At 64.2% G+C, this 20,477-nt stretch overlaps 1 protein-coding gene across 1 annotated transcript in view; it reads left to right on the top strand.

Annotated features, from left to right (window-relative positions):
• The first annotated feature begins 6 nt into the window (after window positions 1-6).
• Window positions 7-20,477, top strand: part of ABLIM2 (actin binding LIM protein family member 2) — a 129,806-nt gene continuing 109,335 nt past the window's right edge. The window contains exon 1 of the mRNA XM_029949026.1: window positions 7-99. Coding sequence (XP_029804886.1) covers window positions 90-99 — 10 coding nt within the window. The 5' untranslated portion in view covers window positions 7-89. The remainder of the gene's footprint in view (window positions 100-20,477) is intronic.

Raw genomic sequence — 20,477 nt, 5'->3', positions numbered from 1 at the left:
GGGCTGGCGATCACGCGGGCGCGGCCCCTGCGGGCGGGAGCGTCGGGCTGCCGCAACGCCGGACCGCCCGCCTCCCTGCCGCCGCTGAGATGAGTGCAGGTGAGTGCGGGGACCGAGGGACCGGCGCGTCCCTGAGCTGGGTCGCGGGGCAGCGAGGGCTGTGGGGGCATTCTGGGGCTACACCTGCAGCACCGGCGAAAACCACCCAGTGGCTCCACCCAACTTTGGTCCCGGGGTCTTGCAAAGCCGAGGGGCGGTTCGCAGCCCCCTGCCCCTGCGCCTGGGGCGCGCGCCGCTCTGCAGCGCGGGCTTGAGACCCCTTCCCACCACACCGGCCGGCGCGCCTGCCCCGGGCTGTCTGGAAGGCGCCACTTTTTTTTTTTTCTTCTCGCCGGTCTCGGGTCGCTGCAGGTTTCAGAAGGCGACCGACTCCGGGCGATGGGGCGCAGGGCCGCTCAGACCCTGCCAAGGAGAGGGGTGATGAGTTGGGGGGCTTTGCGGCAGGGCGTGCCGCCCTTGCAATGCGCTCGCGCCGCCTGAGCGGGAGGCGTCAGGCCGACCTCTGGCGCCCTGGGCTGTTCCGCTGCAGATTTGGAGGCACAGAGCCCGCAGGTGTGTGCGACCCGCCCCGTCTCCCACCGCTTGGCATCTCCAGCCTCTCATCCTTGCGCATCCCCACTGCTGCCTCCCGCCGCACCCGCCGGATCTGACAGCCTCTGTGTGGCCCTGGAAAATCCCACAGCGTCACAAGCCGGCCGCACCTATTGCGCTTGGGGAAACTGAGACCTACCTACAGCAGGGAGGCCTCGGCCTGATAGTCTGGTGCGCGGCCAACCGGAGGGGCCGCGAATTTGAGAGTCTTCTGTGGCCTGGCACTACGCCCAGGGTTGGTCCGTACATTCCCTGGCAGGGAGGGGCCATCACCCCAGTTTTCAAGGTGCGACCAAGGCTCACCAGGCTTGAGTCACTTGCTTGGCTCACTCAACCGAGTGAGGATTCAAACCCGGGGCTCCCTGACTCCTGTGCTCTTTCCTCTGAGCCTGTGTAGCCACAGACTGCGGTGTGGCCCTTGGCCATGGTGCAGGAACCACTGGGGAGAAATGGGACCAGGGAGGGAGGGTGTATTCGGTGAGGGGTTGCTTGGGGCTTTACTCTCGGTTTGGGAGGGCTGTTTCCAGGGACCCATCTCGCAGGGGAAACAGTCCCCTCCCCCTCCAGCCAAGGAAGGAGGGACCACACTGGCAGTGGGCGTTGGGAGAGTGGCTGAGAGCAAATGGCAGGCAGCGGGAGGCAGAATTCTCTAGAAGAGGATTTCTGAAATGGCCAACCTGTTATCTGGAGGGGGCCGGGGAGCAGGGCGCCCTGAGACCTTGCAGAACCTGCAGACACATTTACTTAATGGCAGGTGGGGGTAATGGCAGGGTGCGCACAGGCTAATTTGAGGCTTTCTGTGATCCTAATTGATACCTCCGGTCCCTCCTGTAATGAGGGGGAGCCCTGGAAGGAGCGCCGGCATTTGTGGCTGTCTCGGGAGAGGGGCTCTGTGGCCCTGGGGGCTGTGGGAGGTCACGATTCGAGCGAACAAGGGACTGGGGTTTGAACCGTGCGGTCTCCCCGGTGGCAAATTGTGATCTTGGCAAATGGGGGCACCTTCCTGAGTTTGGGGATGAGGTTCGGACGGGAAACCCCATGCATAGTAGGTCCTCAGCAGCTGGTGACGGTCGTTGCTGGGCCGCCATGGTCCCTCAGTCTTCGTGAGTTCCCCAGCCCTTTGGAAGTGCCGGTGCGCCCGTTCCCGTCCACCTGTGGCTCATGCAAACGTGCTCCCAGGCGGTTACATGCACCCCACACCGCAGTGGGGAGCGCGGGGGCCCCTCGGGCCTGGCGCCTGGCTCCCGTGTCTGTGCCCGCTGTGCCCGTCTGGCAGGTCACGGGCTTCTATCATCGATCAGGGCAGGTGCCCTGATGCCCTCCTGCCAAGAAGACTGGCATCATCCCAGAGCTTGGTGCCAACTGGTGTGGGTGGGCCTCACTCTGTCCAGTGTCTGGCCGCCCAGACGGGCCTTTCGGTCAAAGCCCCAGACAGTCTGCACAACCTCCCAGGTCACAGGCTCCCTTTCCTTTATGCCCCCATGTCTCCCTTCAGTCACATGGTGCAGGTCACCCTCAAGATGGCGTGGGTGTGGCCTCAGGGCCCCTGGCATTTGCCTGCTTGGTTTGTGGCTTGATTGGGGTGGGGGTGGGGCATTAGACTGTCAGAGGTGGCATTCTGGGTCAGGCCTAGATCCAAATCCCCTGCACTAGCTATGGTTTCCCTGCGGAATGGAGGAAATGCCCTTAGCTCTGCATGCAGCCTCAGCCCGCTGGTGTGGGCCCTGATGTCACCAGGCGGTCACAGCGGGTGAGGTGGGGTTGAGGGGAGGACCTGAGCTGGGAGGGGCCCCAGGGCCAGCTGGGATGGATGCCAGGTCCTCGAGCAAGACCCACGTGCTCTCTGGGCCCCACGCCGCCCCGGGCCCAGCTGCTCAGGGGTTCCTGGCTCCTGGGAGGCCCATCAGGGTGCCAGGGCCCCCATAACCAAGCACCACAGACAGGGCTGCTTTACCACAGACATTTATTCTCTCGCTTCTGGGGGCCGAAAGTCCGAGTTCAAGGTGCGGGCCTGGATGGTTCCCCCTGCAGCCTCCCTCCTTACTTGTACATGGATCTCTTCTCTCTAGTCACAGGGCTTTCCTTACATATGTGTCTGTGTCCGGATCTCCTGTTCTTACAAGGGCACTGCTCATGCTGGATCCGGGCCCACCTGACTGGCCTCGTGTTACCTTAGTTACGCTATAGAGTCCCTCTCTCCAAAGGCTGTCACATTCTGAGTGACTAGGGATAGGGCTTCAGCATGTAAATTTGGAGGGGGGCAAGATTCGGCCCCAAACAGGTACAGGGCCAGGAGAGGAGCCTGGGCAGCCAGCTGGGCCGTCCCATGTTCATGGCTGCCTGGTTAAGTTCACGGGGCTGCAGGAATCTGGGGAATGGCGCAGAGCAAACGAACACGTGTGCACAGAGGGGAAACTGAGGCCTGGAGCAGGACAAGCAGCCGCCCAGGGTTAAGGAGAGCGTGTGTCAGAGCCCCCGGATCCCAGTCCCCTACTGTGGTTCCACAGCCCTGGGGGTTTGGAACAGAGACTCATCCCTTCGCCTAACCCGAGTGTGGACAAGGGACGCGGGACAAAGATGCTCACATCAGTGCCACAGACATGGAGGGGAGTGACGAAATGCCAGCCCAGCGCCGGTCATGCGTCCGGTGGGCACGTGTTCACCACATGTCCGCCGTGTGCCCGGCGCCGTGCCAGCCCCGGACCCACAGTGGACAGGAACAGACACGGTCCGCTCACGCTGAGCTTCTGGCCGTCTGGGGTGCGGGGAGCCTCCTAGGTAACAGATGCGAGGAGGTTTCAGTGTCGGGAGAAATGCTTAATCAGACAAGTCTGATTTAGAAGCCAGTGGAGAGCAGGGCTGTACGTCCTATGTGAGCTCAAGGCTGCAAACACAATAAAGGAGGAAAACACAACCAGAGGACACGCGTCAAGATGTCTGCAGCGGCCTCTCTTGAAGAAAGAGGTTTCCCCACATCTGTGTCTTTATATACTTTCTGCGACTTTCGCGAATTTTTTTTGTTGCCTATGCTCTTCTTTGCGATGAACAGTGGGAAAGGGTTGCTGCCAAATCTAAGGGGGGTGCAGAAAGTCCGTGACTCGGTAGGAGTTCCAGAACATTCCGTGCTGCGGGGGCCGCTGTCCTTTGGCTGGGAGTGGGGGTGGACAGCGTTAGGGAGCCTCCCACAGCAGGGGCGCTGGTGCCCGGTGTCTCTGCATGACTGTGTCAGAAGTAGGTGCAGGAGAAGACTCATCAGCCTGACCCAGAAATTCACCTGAAACTGCATCTGAAAAGGGGCAGTTTTCAGGCCCGGGAGCCAGCCGGCGCGCCCGGGCTCAGCAGGGGCATCCCCGAGCTCTGAGCTGTTTCCTCTCCTGGTCAGGGGCACCCCCTGACCTGCCACCCAAGACCTTTGGATTCTTTATGGTTTCTGTCATTGAGGTTCGTTTGGGGGTAGATGGCATAGTTTCTCAAATCAAGGTCTGGCTTTGATGAAAACAATTGGCGAGTCTGGCCTTAACTGTCCCAGAAAAGGGAGGGTGACCCTCGCTTCTGGAGAAGTCACCTGTCAGGGACCCTGACTGCCCAGAGCAGCATCTGGAGCATGGGGGAGCTGGGAACGGCTCAGAGGAGACGGCACATCGGGCTAATGAAAGAAGAGTGGGGGGAAGGGCCCCAGCCCCGGCAGAGACTGCCCCGACACTGGTCCTCGGCCGGGCCAGCCCCGGTGGCCCACAGCGTGACTGCCAAGGACTCCGGCCCGTCCTCTGCCACAACACCGGGCTTCCTCGCACCCTTGCTCTGCCCCGGCCTGGGCAGGACGTGATTGGGCTTCCCCTGAGCTCATTCCAGCATCACTGATCGTGGACCCTCCCTGTGCCTCCTCCCCGCCCCCCCCCCCCCGCAGGGGTCTCAAGTCGGGCCCGGGGTGCAGGTCCTGCCACGTGGCAGAGGCTTGAAAAGCCAGTTAAAATCGTTACAATAGGAGAGCGTGGTGGTGCTCAGATGGCGGGCGGGCTCTGAGGGGACCGGCCAGCAGTGTGCCGGGCTGCCTGGGCGGGAGGCCCGGGGTCTCCCGGCTGCGGGACGCAGGGCAGGGCAACCTGAGCGGGCGTCTCTGTTTACCCGGGGCTGTTTCCATCGCGGCGGCCTCTGCGGTGTCAGGAAGCACCCTACTTCAGTGTCACGGCAGCGGCCGCTCACGGGACGCTCCCTCGGGCCCCACGCCCGGCCAGATGCTCCCGAAGCCGCACAGTGCTTCTCGGGGCTGCTGGGGTGTCCCCGTTACAGGAGGGAGGTGTCCCCATGACGCAAGGGGAGGCAGGTCCCGGAAGGGCCTGTCAGCCGCCCTGGCGTCACACCGCACCGCTTGTAGACGGCAGACCCGGCTTGGAACCCGTGGCCCAGACTCTCCTCTGCCCCCCGGGTGGGCTCTGTCTGCCTGCCTCCCCCCAGCGCCCCCCGTGCGTGCCTGAGCCGGCCTCCATGGGCGACTTCCTGCCCCTCGTGATGTGTGGCTGAGTGCTTGGGATGGATAAGGCCCTGGGGCATCGACATAATGCTTGGGCGTGACGGGGGCGGGGGCAGTGTAAGGGTCCGTCTTGTCCCCCGCCCATGAAGCATGTTTGTATCTGTAAAGACGGGGCCTACCGCCCTCCTCAGGGATGTGACCCGCTTCCGACAGCCCTGTCCCCACCCTACTGTTCCCCGAGAGATGGTCTGGGCCTGAGGCTAAGCCAGCATTTCAGGGAAACACGGCCCCATTATCCCTTCCTCCCGCGTCGACTCGTCTGACAACCTCGGGGCAGGACACAGGTTGCCCTTTGCATGGAGGCTCCCCCACGTCAGGGGTCACGGCGTTTCTCCGCGGCCTGGGGGGGGCGGTGCCTCCTACCTGAGCCGGGACTCCGGGGCCCTCCCTGTCCGAGGGCAGAACTGGGGAGGGCGGGAAGTGTGCTTTGGATTTTGTGGTGCTCGCTTTTCCTCGGACACTGGGGCTGGTGCTGGGCACCGGGCTGGTCCTGGGTGGGTCCTGCGTGGGCTCCCAGGCTGGTGGCCCGGCGTGTCCTGCACACACGCTGCTCTGATAGGATGTGTTTGGGGGCTTCGCGTGCCGTTTGCCTCGCCTGCAGCTTCCTAAGCACTGAGGGAGGCCGTGCTGATGCTGTGGACAGTAAGGCCAGTGGCTTTGGGGTCAGGCTGACCTGGGCTCCAGTCCCGATTGTCACCTGCTAGTTGGGTCAACACCTGGATTGCTCAGCTGCTCTTTGCCTCAGTTTCCCCACCTCTCAAGTGGCGGTGATAGCACCTTAGCCCCCTGCGGGGTCTGCCACCGTCTGGAGCTGCTCTCTGACCCTCGGCTTCTCCTCGCATGTGGGCGGCCCCAGGGTCCCACCGGTGACCCCAGGAAGCACGGGTTGAGAAGACGAGGGGGGAGACGGGGGTGGGGGGAGAGTGGGGGCATTTGCGTGGGTGGGCAGGGTCCTCAGAGCTGTCCCGTGTTGGGGGAGTGGATGCTGGGGTCGTTGTCCTGCAGGGCGGAGGGCGGGTCCTGGGATGACATGGTCCTACCCCCCCACTTCCCGCGCAGGGGGAGCCTCAGGCTGCAAAGCCAAGTGGTGCGAGGGCTCGCAGTGCAGAGGGGTCAGCCAGCACCCGTCTGTCTGCCACGGGGGACCTAGGGGTGGGACGGGGACCTAGGGGGTGGGGCGGGGACCTAGGGGTGGGGCGGGGACCTAGGGGGTGGGACGGGGACCTAGGGGTGGGGCGGGGACCTAGGGGGTGGGACGGGGACCTAGGGGTGGGGTGGGGACCTAGGGGGTGGCTCCCGAGGGGCTCAGATATGCCAGGCCGCAGCCACCTCGGTTCCCAGCCACCAGGAGCTCCTCAAGGGCTCAGAGCCATTCCAGAATGCTCCTTTAGCGCTGACGACCGTCTGCAGGGCGCCCATGGGTGCAGAGAGCGGCCCTTGCTAGTAATGCCACACCCCCTCGCTTGCGTTCTTCCTGCCGCTTTCTCCATCTGCCTCCCCGGGCCCCCTCCCCGAACTCCCCCTCTTCAAGCTTCCAACCAGAACTCCGGAGCGTCTGTGACGCTTTCCTCCACTCTCTCAGGGCCTCCGCTGCCCTCCGAAGAGCTGGTGGGGGACAGAGCTGGGGTTTCCTGCGGAGGACCTGTGTCTGGCCCCCCTGCGTGTGACCCAGGGCTAGGTACCGCCCCTCCCCCAATGCCTCCTCTGGGATGGTGCTGGGAGCTGAGTCATGGCCCCCGGAACTATCCCTGTCCTTGTCCCCAGAACCTGGGTCGGTGTTGGAAAAGGACTTCGCAGATGTGATTCAGTTAAAGACCTCACAGTGGGGGGACTGCCCAGTGCACCCCTCGTGATCCACGGCCCTCAGGAGAGGGAGGCGGAGGCAGAGGTCAGAGGAGGGAGGATGGAGGGTCCGGGAGCCTAGGAACTGGGCGCCTCTCGAGGCTGGAAGGGGCCGGCGAGGGGTCCTCCCGGGAGCCCCCAGGAGGACCGGGGCCCGCAGACCCATGTCAGACTCGGAACCCCAGACCTGTGAGAGATGACGAGAGGTTACGTGTGCTTTAAGCCTGTAGGCCAGTGACCATTTGTCACGGCAGCTGCCTGTCCCTCAGATGGCCCAGGGTCTGCTGGGTCAGGAGGCAGGGAGCGGAAGGTGGTAAGTGTGCAAAGTGGGGGTTGTTCTGACCTCCCCAGGGGCCTCCTGCTCCTGGCGGGGTGTGGGGAGCACCTTCGTGAATAATGAATGCGGGAGGACCGCCCACTGGGACAGGAGAGGCGGGGGGCAGGGGGGGGCCGGTGTTTACTGAGAGCCTCGCGCTCCCGCTCAGGGGGCCCCTCAGTGAGCGGGGGGGGGGGGGGGGGGGGTCGCGCCCCAGGCTCCTGGCACCTGGCCTCGCCCCTGCTCACGTGGCCCTCTTGGACCTCAGCCAGCCTTCCCCTCTTGTGGTCAGTGTCACACCTGAGCCCCAACATCTGTGCAGTTTTATATGGGCCACGTCTGTGGGGTCTGGAGCCAGGCAGCTTTCTAGTTCTGGAGGTACAGTCTGATGCCCCCGGTGGGTGGGGAAGGGTCTCTCACACAGTCCCCTCGGTCCTGGGTGAGCCTGGCTCCTGGGATGGTGCGTGAGCGGCTCTGGGGCCGGTGGTCGGACCCCGTGAGTGGGTCTGGCTGGCTGCGTGCCCTCACCCTCTGAGCCTTCACCCCCTCGTGTGCGGTCGGGGTCCGGGGTGTCTTCCAGGCCCTGCCGACCGTGCACCTGGCTGTGGGCACCTTGGGACACAGGATTTGCACTCGGGCAGGCAGGTGACTGGGCAGCGGCCGCAGTGTGCCCCACCTGGGGGCCCAGCACCCCTGAGCACACCCCCGCTGCCCCGTGATAGCTGGGGGCTCTTGCCCGTGCACCATCATAGGCAGTGTTGACCCCTCTGGGGCCCCTACCCACCCACCAGCCTCAGGTAAAGCTGCAGCAGGTCCGACGCAGACGTAAGAAACGTTTCTAGATGCGCAGCCCTGCGCCGGCCACACAGAGGGTGCTGAGCAGACCAGGGCGGCAGGGACCCTTCCCCGTGGAGTCCGCAACCCAGACAGGCAGGGAATGGGGGCATCAGAACCTGATGGGAGGCAGGGTGGGGACAGGACAAGAGAAATCACTTCCATATGGTAGCAGGGAAGGCTTTCTGGAGGAGAAGGCATGGAGTTGAGTCCCAAGACCAGCATGTGAGTGGTGACTGGAGAGGCAGAAGGCTCAGCACAAAGGCGGGGATGTGGGGAAGGGGGGTGCAGGGGTGAGCAGGGCATACGGGGATGGTGAGTCAGGCCGGGCAGTGAGGCAGGAGTCAACTGGGTGACCGGGCGTGAGCGCCAGCGGTGCCTGCTGCCCTGCCACGGGGTTCGAGCCCAGACTGACTCGTGGGCCTTCGAGGTCCCTGATCCGCCTCCTCGTTTGTGGCTCTGATCCAGTGGTTCGCCTCCATCTGAAGCCAGGCCCGGCCCGCCCAGTGCTCGGGGAGAAGCTGTGGGGTGCAGCGTCCACGCATCAGCTCCATCGTGCATGTCCCGGGGGGCGCAGCAGCCAGGAGATGCTACGTGTACACACGGGGCCCAGCCAGTCTCTGTGGGGGCAGGGGAGGGGCAGTGCGGGTGTGGGTGCAGGCAGGCTGGGTGTGGGTGCAGGCAGGGTGGGTGCAGGGCAGGGTGGGTGTGGGTGCAGGGCAGGGTGGGTGTGAGTGCAGGCAGTGCGGGTGTGGGTGCAGGCAGGCTGGGTGTGGGTGCAAGCAGGGTGGGTGCAGGCAAGGTGGGTGCAGGGCAGGGTGGGTTTGAGTGCAGACAAGGTGGGTGTGGGTGCAGGCAGGGTGGGTGCAGGCAGGGGTGGGTGCAGGGCAGGGTGGGTGTGGGTGCAGGCAGGCTAGGTGTGGGTGCAGGCAGTGCGGGTGTGGGTGCAGGCAGGCTGGGTGTGGGAGCAGGGCCTGGAGGGTGTTGTGGGCCGCTTCACAGGGTGGGCAGGGGCCCCAGTGCCGGGTGGGTGGCGGCTCCCGGTGCTGGGGATGATAGGTCGAGGTGCCCGTTGGCAAGCCACCTCTGGAATCCTTGGGCAGGTGTCCCTGGGCTCAGGCTGCCATGATGGCTCTCCCCTGTGGGCCCTCCGGTTCCCTGCTCGCTCTGTCCCCCTGGCCAAGCCGGGCCCCCGAAACCTGTGAGGCCCAGGGCTGGCACGACACTCCGCCACCCATACTGCCCCCCCCCCCCCCCCCCCCCCCCCCCCCCCCCCCCCCCCCCCCCCCCCCCCCCCCGCCCCTGCACCCAATCCCTTCTCTGTCTGTGCCGCTGTGGTGGCATCCGGCTGCCAGGCTTTGAGGAGCCGAGAGGACTTCAGACACCCAGGGGCTCATGCACCCGGGCCCCTAGGTGGCACCTCGGGGTGCACATCGCAGCCCGACGCAAGAAGCTTTCCTAGCAGGTGATGCCGTTGGTGAGCGAGGTCCCGGGCTGGAGAAGAGGGGGCTTAGCCCCCCTCGCTGGGCAGGCCCCCATCGGTGCAGCGGGCTGGAGGCTCCGGGGAGAATGCTTTCCTTCCTCTGCCAGCTTCTGGGGCAGCGACCCCACACCCCTCCCCGCCTGTCTCCCCCGGGAGAGGCATCAAGTGTCCCCGCCTCCCTCCCACAAGGACCCTCGTGGGTGCCTCAGGGCCCACCCTGCGGGACCGTTAACCTGACGGCACCTGCAGTGGGAGGGCCTCTCCCTGCGGGGTCTCCAGCCGGACTTCGGGTTCCTGAGAATGACTTCTCATAGGAAAAAAACTGTGACTCTTAACTCGGCTACATTTAAACTTCCCCAAACCTTGCGAGCTAGATCCGGGGCACCAGCTTCAGGGGTCATGTGGCACACACACTGAGCCTTAAATACATCTGGCCCTTTGGTAGAGGAATTGCTTCTTCTGGGAGTCTCTCTGCAGAGGTTCTAGAACACACACACGGATGTATACACGGACAGCCGTTCAGCACAGGGCCGTCCTGCCACGCGGCGTGGGCGCCGCCCACAGCGGGGGCTCCCGAGCTCCAACCCAGAATTCCTGAGGGCCCCGGGCGCTTCCAAATGGATTGTACTTGCTGATATTTACTGACTTAGACATTAAGATGGAGACGATCCTGAGATATTTGTCAGTTCACTGGAGAATAGCCCTTCACGCCGTAACGGAGGATTTTTAGCGGCCAGAGGGGCATTGCTTGCTGTTCTGCAAACCTCATTCACGACCGGCCTGTGATTAGTCGGTCCTGATGCCGCACGTACTCCTGGGAGAAGGTGGAAGTGGGGAGGAAGTAGCATCTGAATCCTGTTACGACAATGGCTTTGACCTGCCCACTCCCTGGCGGGGTCTTGGCCCCCCCGGAATCCAGGCTTTGAGAGCCGCTGGTAAAGGCGGACTTTGACGCCGTCATTAAGATGAGGAAGGGTCAGTCACCTCCATGAGTCAGGGCCGGTGATGCACGAGGAGTACGGGAGGCGGGGTCTCAGGCATCGGTCCGTGTCTACAAAATACGCAGAAAAGACGTCAACGCGCCACAGGGCTGGGGGCACCTTTTCCTTTCCTCCCGACGCCCTGCTGCTGTATTGTTTCCTGCGGATTCCCTTAGGGACGTGCAGGGACAGGGTTTTGCTCAAGGAGGCCGGGTTTGAGCGGCCCCTGGCTCACCAGCCCGGGCGCCGGCTCCGGGGACGCATTCTCTATTTCGGGAGGCGCGGGCTGGCCGAGGAAGTAGGGCGGTGGGTGGCACGGCCGCGTCACAGGCACAGGAATTCGCCGCGGGCGCCTGCGTCCTCTTAGATGCCGGCCGCGGTTACAGACCAGAGGGAGATGCGCTCTGGCGCCAATTCCGGGGTGGTCGGGGAGGAGCCAGAGCGGAACGCCGGCCCCCCTCCCCCGGGCCGCGGTGGCAAGGCTAAATACACCCCGGGAGCGTGTGCCGCCGCCACCAGAGCTGGGGGGTGATTGATTCGTCTAATAAAAATCAATGTCCGCTGCTGGCGGGGCATCTCGCAACGCCGGGCACGCGGAGAACCGGTCCAGGCTCCGTGTCCAGCGTTGCAGGTGCGCTCCCGCCCTGCACACGGGACGCTCTCACTCCGAGGCGCCACCTGCCCAAGGTCCGGCGGCTGGTGCCAGGGAGGCGGGGCTCAGGCGGGCCTGGCCGGCTCTCGGAGGACCCCCAGCGCCACCTCCCCCCGGGGACCGTGTCTCTGCATGTCTTCAGACCACTCGTGGGTGGCAAGAACAGCAGCAGCAATAAAAGTGGTGGCGAGTGTGGGTCATTCAGGGCCCTGGACACCGGGGGGGGGGGGGGGGGGGTCGCAGACACCTGTTTTGCGGGGGGCGGGGCGCCGAGGAAGCTGCCCGAGTGCCAGCCAGTGGGCGGCAGGGCATTTGCACCCAGGCATTCCCTTTGGACCCTGGGCTCCCGCCGGCCTGGGACTTCCTTCCCGGACCCGCACTAAATGTGGGGCAGCCCTGCCGCTGCCTCCCGAGAGCCTCTGCGTGGCCCTCCCCGAGCTCAGAGCCAGGATGTTTCACGTGGGGGGGGTTCCCTCCACACCCCACCTGGCCGAGGCCAGGGCTCCCGAAGGCCCAGCGGCGTCCGCAGGGGCGGCCACTGTCCTGGGGGAGGGGCGGGAAGCATTCCGGAGGGGTCTTCTAGAGAAACTTAAAACATGACCCCACAGCCTCCAAGGTGGGTACCTTGGCAAGGTCCCGAGGGCCATTCCGCCCCCCCCCCCCGGGCCTGGGGACCTGCTCCCCCACAGACGCCCTGCTCTGGGCTTTGATGCCTCCCTCCCCTCACTCTGCGGGGGCGCGCAGGGCTTCGCTCCAGATTTGGGGGGAGCGGCGGCACAGCCTGGCCTCGGCACCGGCCAGCAGGAGGGGGGGCGGGGGGGGGAGGGCTTCTCCCTGGAGCGCCTAAGACCCTTCCCTCTGCCCCAGAGGTGGGGCCCCGCCTGGGTCCTGTGGACAGCAACATTTTCCAACACGCAGCCAACCAACCCAGTGCCCATGGAAGGTGGGTGGGCTAGAGGTGGCCGCTTTGCTTGAGTTTATCGATCCGCGGACCAGGAGCTGGAGGTGCCCCCGAATTAGTTCCTCCTCCAGGCATGATGAGAAAGCCAGAGAGTACGTGAGGAAAACACAGCATGAGAAAGCACTTCTCTGGGGACAGAGAGAAGGTGGCTAGTGAACATGCTCAGAGAGAGAAATCCTGGCAGGCTTCCTGGAGGAGGTGACATCAGCCCAGTAGGCGTTAGTCTGGCAAAGCAGTGGGAGAAGGGCGCCCTGCAGCAGGTACAGAACCCTGGAGGAGAGAGTGGAGGGCATGTTGGAGAAACTCCATTTGTGTCCGTGCCCCAGGTTAGGCCCTGGGTAAAGTGCTGGGCACGCGGCCAGGGCGCCACAGCCCTGTCTGCCTCTCCTGTCCTGTGGTCTTCCTGCGCGTGTGGCGTCTCACGTGCAGGCAGTGCCCAGTGACCATGTGAGGAGCTGATGAGTCATTGGGGAGGGGAGGCGCAGAGGGCGGACTTTGTTCTTGCGCAGGGTGCGGACCCCGGGTCTTCTGAGTGGGCCGCTGGCAGCCAGGGTGCTGGTGATTCACCCAGTGCTTCCGGCCGGGCCAGGTCTGGGGACTGTGGGTATCACAGCCCCTGCAAGAGAGGTGCCGCCCCAGTGCTGGCACGGCTCAGGTCAGGGAGGGCTCACGGGTCCCCGTAGGGGAGAGACGGAGGCGGGAGCACAGAGGGGACCCCGTGCCGAGGCCCCTCCCATCCTCCCCACCTGCTGCCCCGCTGTCTTCCAGGGTGCTTTGGCCTCTCTAGACGGGCTCCTTGAGGGTCCCGTGGGGTCAGCCTGCTCTGAGGGCACAGGGCCAGGGGCGCCTCCCTCCGGCCGGGGGGGCCGGCCAGCCCTCGTTCTGGAAGCCCCTCCCCCTGGGCAGCAGGCTGTCCCCCGAAGCCCGTCCACAGCCCCCCGTCCTCCCCGGCTCTCCTAAGAATAGCAGAAGTGGCCCTTTTTCAGGCTTCACACATGTCATTAAATCTGGCTCTGTGAAGCCAGGTGACACAGGTGACGAGGGCGTGTGCCCGCTGTGTGTGAGGTGGGGAGCCATCTCAACAGCTACAGCACCTGCCTGGGCTGGGGACTTCGGGGCAGCGAGGTGAGGCCCCTGGGCCCCTGCCGTCTGGAAGTTCGGTCTGGCCAGGGCAGCTGCCCGGGACCAGATGGGCACAGAGGTGGGGTTCAGTGCCACATAGACTAGCGGGACTCAGAGACCCAGGAAAGGGTCTCAGGCCAGTCCCAACACCCTGGTGACAGCCGGGCTCTGGCTGGCCTAGTTCTGGACTAGAACCTTCTATTCCCCAGGCATGCCTGACTCCGGGGACCACAGCAGTTTGGAGAGGAGCGCCTCTGGCAGCTGGCATCTATGGCTTGAGGCGGGGAGGTGGCGGGGGTGGGGGTGGGGTGGGGACAGTCACTGACCTCCACAGCAGCCATAGGGCAGCGCTGGCCAGCAGGCAAGCGGGGGCTTCCCCACTGCAGCCATGGCAGACGGGCAGGTCCCTCCCCGGGCTCTGAGCTCGGGCTCAGACGCTTGTCCACTCTGTCCGAGGTGACACGGCCACGCAGCTCTTGGGTGGAATATCTGGACGTTTGAATGTGGAGGAAAGAAGGTCAAGTGGAACCCTGGTACGGCCTGGCGAGCCAGTGACCCTAGCGCCTTGTCCGCCACGGTCCTTTTCCTTAGAACTCCGAGTCGCCCCGGCAGAGGGGTCTCCGGGGTGCACACCTGGGAGGGGACCTGCCCCGGACACTGAGCGCAGCTAACCTGCCCTCCCCCACAGCGTCGTCTGTGCCCTGAATTAGTCAGATATCGATTACTTGGCTCTGCGTGAACACACAGACCCGAGTCGTGTTAGCGTTTGGCAAAGGCCGTTTTCCCGCGTGCCGAAGGGAAATGGATTGCAGGGAAGCGCTGACCCAGGCCGGGGCTTGCAAAGGAGGACGATGGGCTGGAAATTAGCTGCGGGGCACGTCCGGCCCGGTCCCCTCGGGTCTTCCGGAAGATCGTAGCTCATGTTTCTTCTCAGCTCTGGCGTGTCTGTGTCACCTTTAGTTTTCCCAGGATCCTCGGAGACACTCAGGGCTCTGGGGTGGGGTGTGGGAGGCAGGACACCGAGGTCACCGGGAGAGCCAGAGTCAGGGCTGCTTGCGGCCCAGCCCCGGGCCCTGCCCCCCACCCTGCCCAGGATGGCTCTGGGGGGCACGGGGATGGGTGGGGGGCAGCTGCGCTCAAGGCCGGGTGGGTCACCTCGGAGGAGCGCGGCCCACCCGCCTGGCCGGCGGCAGGTGCCACCAGTAATTTCAACGAGAGAAGGGGCTTTAAAAGACACTGTCCTCACACCCAGGTCCCCTGTGTGGGGGTGCAAAGTGTCCTGTCGTCACCACCACCCCTCCCCACGTCCTTGCCGCCCGCCTGCCTGGCCGGCCGGAGCCTGCCTCTCCGCTGACCTCTGTCACCAGCTCTCCACCGCCTCCCACACGCACCCGGGTACCACGCTGGCTGGTAGGGACCTTACAGAGGGGCCTCGAGTCCCTCCGGGAGTGTCACTGTCCCTTGGGAGAACGGGCAGAAGCAGAAGTAACAGCGTCACAAACAGCACGCACGTCCAGGTTTGCCAAAGCCGATGGATGAGCAGCAGAGGAAGAATCTGTGACCCCAGCCCTCCTGCCTGTGCTCCCGGCTCGTGCCCCCCCCCCCGCCCCCGGCTTTTCTCCTCAGCGTTCCGGAGGCTTCTACCGCAAGCAGCATCGCAGTGGCCGGGTGGCTCAGGGCCCGTTTTCTGTGCTTCGTTTGACCATATTCCCTCTTTCCTTCGCTAGGTGGACATGTTTTCTGTGTTTCCTGGTTTTTGGTTTTTCTTTTATTTAAATGTTTTAAATTGTGATAAAATAGACATAATGTAAAATCTACTGTGTTAACCATGCTTAAATGGTTCACGGGTGTCAAGTGCATCCACGTTCTTGGGAGACCCTCCCCCCCGTCCACCTTCCCAGCTGAAACTGTGCCCCGTGGTCGAATTTCCGGTCCGCCCACTGCGGCCCCGGCGCCCCTGCTCTGCCTTCTTCTCCAGGACTCTGGGGACCGCTCTGGGGACGCCACGCAAGGGCTGTCACAGTAACTGTCCCCAGCGGCCTCGCCGCACTGGGCCTCACGTCCTCCGGCCCGTCCCCGCGGCGGCAGGTGTCTGTCTGAGGCCGACAGACGTCCCGCTGGGCGGGCCGCCTCGTGCTTCTCCGCGCCTCGGGGGCCGGGCACCCGGGTGCTCGGGGCCACTGTGAGCCGTGCTGCGGTGGGCAAGGGGGTGCCCGTGCCTGTCTCCCTCCGCCCCCGGGCTCGATCCACAGGTGGGATTTCTGGATCAGAGGCAGACTCTGGGGTTTGGCTGCTGGGCTGAGGCTTGGCCCCCCCCACCTCTGCTGTCACCTCTTCATGAGCACTGAGCCCTTAGGGGTCCCTCCTCCCATCCCTGCAGTTTGCCTCAGGGGCCTCCCTCCCTCCAGTCAGCCAGCATCTGCTCTGTGGGGGCCTCCAGCCGGCTCTCCCTGACCTCCTTGCCTGCTAATACACCTGTTTGTCCTCTTGTCTGGGTGCGTCTGTCCCCCTCCCTAGACCGGGGTCTCCAGAGGACGCACTTGGTGGCCCCCCACCCCTGTCCGCCCCTGCCATCTCCCCCCACCCCTGCCTCAGAGCCCTCCAAGCCAGCATGCACCTGCTGTGGCCCAGAGGCCTGAGCCATGTCGGGCGTGACCTCTGGCCGAGGCTCCCAGGACTCGGGAAGTGTCCTCACAAGAACAGGAAACGCAGCCCCATACTCAGGAAATCGCGGGGCCCAGGTGTTGGGGTGTAAATTTATCCACACTGAGCTGGAGAGCGTGCCCTAGCCCCCCCCCCCCCCCGCACTTCCCTTCACCCCTGTGACATGATTCACAGCCTGGCCCTTGTCGTCGGGCCCCCGGACCCCCGTTGTCTGGGACGCGGGGACCTAACCCCACGGTGGGCGGCAGGCGGTGGGTGACCCCCCCATCCTGGGCGCAGCTGGGGCCCCACCTCTGTTGTGCTTTGGGGTTTTGCCGCTCTGGGGGCAGAAAGCATTGATTGGCACATTTTATTTTTTAATTGCGGTAAAACATGCATAACACAAAATGTACCATTTTAACCATTTCTGAGTGTCCAGCTCGGTGGTGGTGAGCGCGTTCGTGTGAGGCCGTCCCCACCCTCCATCCGTCCCAGAATGTTCTATCTCCCCAGACTGACACGGGAGTCACCCAGGTCCCCACCGTCCACTCGTGTCTGCAGATCGGACTCCTAGGGCCCCTCGTGTGAGTGGGATCCTCGAACTGAGCTGAGTGTCCTCAGGGCTCGCCCGTGTCTGGCGTGTGTCAGAATTTCCGCCCTCTTTCAGGTGGAAACATACTCCATCGCACGGACACGCCGCCTCTTCTCATCCACCTGCTGGTGGCCACCTGCTGCCCCCGCGCCGCCTGCTGTGACTGGCCTGCAGGGCCCACGGCTGTGCGGTCCCATGTTGATGGTCCCATCGGCAGCGCAGGGGTGGGGGGCTGGCCTCACAGCCGTCCGGTGGTCCCCCTCTCAGCAGGGGCCGGGCGCCAGGCCCTCGAAGAGTGACGGTCCCCTCGTGTGATGCTTCGTTTATCCGTGACCACGCCCTACCGTGGCTGGGCGCTGTGTGTCCCTGGTGCACAGATGAGAAACTGAGGCCAGCGAGGCGCTGGGCGCTGGGCTCAGGGCCTGCCGCGTGGGTCCCGCTTCCCCCGGAGAGCGTCCGATGGCTGGTCTGCGTCCGTCCCCTCTCCTGCTAGTTTGTTTGCTCGTGGCCCCCAAGAGTCCCGCTCTGCACCCCGTGCTGTGCACACGAGGGAGGAACGGGCGATGGGTCAGGGGGCTTGGACTGGCGGAGGCGCCGCGTGCGGTGGACCCGACAGACGCGGGACCAGAAGCGCTCGATGGAAATGTCATCTGCCAATCGGCTCTCCCCAGAGGCCTCCAGTTTCCCCCTTTTCCAGAAAGGAGGCGTGAGTTCCCGTCCCCTCCCAGCCCAGCACAGGCAGCGTCCATTCGTCCGTGTCTGTTCCTACTTGCCAAGAGGATGGGAAGCCCCCCACACCGGACTGGGAGCGCCCAGAGCACTTTCTACATTTCCGGCCCTTGTGTCCTTCCTGTCCCTCCTTCGCTTGTTTTCCAGCGGCTGCTTCTCTGTCTTTACTGACTCGGAGGCGGATGGGTGTGGGGGCCTCCCGTTGTCCGGCAGGGAGATGACTGGCTGGTGATCTCAGTGCAGGATGCCCCCCTCCCCACGGGCTGGGGGGGTGTGCAGGGGTGTTCACCGTGCAGGGGTGTTGACTGCGCAGGAGCCGTGTTGGTAGGAATGGTCACCCCCAGCCCCCCCTTCTCAGTGGCTGATCTGCCCTGCAGGCGGCTCTAGGGGCCCCGAGGGGCCGTCCCTTGGGGCTCCTGCAGCCTCCTCGTGGCCCCCAGCTCCTCCTGGCCCCAGGGTCTGCCCAGCTGCTGAGCCCCCTGCTGACCCCATGCCCCTCCGAAGATTTTTCTCTCTTGTTCTGAAGCTGGCAGAGTTTATTTACTTATTTATTATTTTTATATTTTGTAATGGTTATTTATTTTTGAGAGACAGAGAGAGAGAGAGAGAGAGAGAGAGAGACAGCGCAGGAGCGGGGGAGGGGCAGAGAGAGAGGGAGACAGAATCAGAAGCAGCTCCAGGCTCCGAGCTGTCAGCACAGAGCCAGACACAGGGCTCGAACCCACGAACCGTGAGATCATGACCCGAGCCCCCCAGGTGCCCCCCCTTCAGAGTTTGGAGCTCAGCCCCGCTGACGCCCTGATTCAGCCCCTCAGCCTCCTGAACAGTGAGAGCCCAGGGGTCTGCTGTTCAAGCCCCCCCCACCCCCAGCATGGGGTCATTTGTCACAGCAGCTGTGGAAACCTGATGCTGTCACCAGCTGGGAAAGACACACGTCATTTACCAAGTGCCACCATGTGCCAGGCTGGGCGCCAGCCGCCTTTACATACAAGCTGCCATTTAGCTCCTATAACCAGTAGGCAGGCATCCCCGTTCTGCAGACGGGGGCACTGAGGCCCAGACAGGTCACGGCTCTGGGCCAAGGTCACCAGCTGCTGAGCGTTGGTGGGGCTCGTTGCAGACCCGGGTCTGGGTCGGCTTGAGCTGCAGAAGGGGTGGTGAAGGCAGTGGCAGGTGGGGGCAGAGGCCAGGCATTCTCTCCCCACTGCGGATTGCGGGGGGCTCTGGGCAGGGGGTCCGGCACGCAGGGGCATGAGGGCTGAGGGCCAGGGATGGGCCTTAGAAACCCTTGCCGGGGCCCGGATGGCACCGCAGGTCCCTCCAGACCCAAATCTTATGCCCCTGAAGAAGGGTCAGTGTCGTCCTTGCTTTAAAGTCACCTTGAAAATTGGTACCATCTGCTGGAAAGTTCCAGGCTCTGATCTCATTTGTGTCTCCTCTTTTAAGCGATGTTGGTGAATGAAGATGTGAGGGAACAACAGAGCAGCGGTCGGTGGGGAGTGACGGGCTGTGCCGGGTGTGGGGCGGGGGGACCGGGAGGAGGGTGCGGGAGCACGGCAGTCCCTCACGGCAAAGAGGCCGGGGCCGCCCGGGACCGCACACCCTTTCCTTTCTGGTCGGAGCCTTGCCCCAAGCCGTCTGATGAACCCGACTTTCCTGGGGTGCGGGCTGCTGTGTGAAGACCGTCTTCACACGCGTGTGTGTCCGTCTAGGCACCTGTCAGTCCCACTCACTCTCACTGGGCAGAAAGAGCACCTTTCTCTTTTCTTTCAATCACTTTGTGTCACTCGGGTCCCCCTCCCTGGCAGGTGTGGAAGTTGGGCTAGAACTTTCTATGTGGCAGGTGGCGACCCATTTGTGGCAGTGGAACCAGTTCAGTGGGCCACGGCAGCTCTGGTTATGTAAGAAGTGGGATGAACAGAAAACGGCGGCCGCGGTGAGTCCTAAGAGCGGGTATTGTTTGGTGAAGATCATTACCGTGGATTCCGCGCCGGATGGACAGCCGCTACCAGAGGAATGACCCCTGCACACCGCCCCGCCCTCCCCTGGGACCTAGCAGCGCGCCGTATTTGGGAAGCCGTTTTCGCAGAAGGTTTTAAAGGAAGGATGTTTCGATGAGGGGGATTATCCTGGATTACCCGCCCGAGCCCCAAATGCAATCACGGTTATCCTTAGAAGAGGAGGCGGAGGGAGGTTGGGGACAGATGCACAGAAAACAAGGCCACGCAGCCACGGAGCGGGGATGGGGGTGATGCGGCCCCAGCCGAGTGCCGGCCGCCCCAGGAGCTGGAAGAGGCAGCAGGTTGTCCCCGCGGTGGCCGAAGGGAAGGTACCTTGCTTCCGGCCCAGTGGTACCGATTTTGGACTCCTGGGCCCCGTAGCTGCGAAGAAGCGCCTGGGTCCAGAACGTTTGTTACAACTGCCGTCAGAAGCTTATATGCCGGGGAACAGGCACCCCGACACTCGGGGCCCCGCATCCTGGCTCGGGGCCGCGGCTGGCTGGGGCGCCCCCTGGTGGCCCTGTTCTCTCCATAGACGCAGCTGCAGGTGGCCACTTCCGGCTGAGCGTCATTGGCCAAAACCAGTCATGTGAGCAGACATGGCGTTGTGCGGCAGGAGGGAGCTCTGTTCCGAGGTGGAGGCCCAGGGAGGGTGTGCACACCGGCCCCCGGGACCGCCGTCTGACGGACACGTCCGTTTTGTGCGCTGGCGTGGGAACAGCTTGGAAGTCACTGGCCAGTGACACAGAACCCGGTGCAAAGTGCTTGCTCCCAGAGCCCTTGATCCCGGGCCGGTGGCTGTCACAGTGGCGGCTCTGCCCGTCTACTCCATTCTTCTGAGCTCCTGCCCGGAAGGTTCCAGGCGGGCAGAAGCCTCACCTGCTCACCTCACATCTTCCCGTGGGGTCTGGGGAGGGCAGGGCGCCGTTCCCCCAGAGCCTCGCGGTCAGCCCCAGGATGGGAGGTGCAAACTGCAACCAGCATCAGCCCGTCAGGGTCCTGGTGACGGCCTTCGGACAGCACTGTTGACCGCGAAGGCTGAGGCCAGGCCAAGGCAGGGCAACCCCCCACGAGGCTGGGAATCGGAGCATTTCCTCCCCTCGGGCGTCCGCCGAGCCGCCCCTCTGCCCACTCCAGAGCC

The sequence above is a fragment of the Suricata suricatta genome, chromosome 1 (genome assembly GCF_006229205.1).
Source record: "Suricata suricatta isolate VVHF042 chromosome 1, meerkat_22Aug2017_6uvM2_HiC, whole genome shotgun sequence".
In the NCBI taxonomy this organism is placed as follows: domain Eukaryota; kingdom Metazoa; phylum Chordata; class Mammalia; order Carnivora; family Herpestidae; genus Suricata; species Suricata suricatta.
Note: the sequence above shows the minus strand (reverse complement) of the source record. Positions and strands in the feature narration are given on the sequence as shown.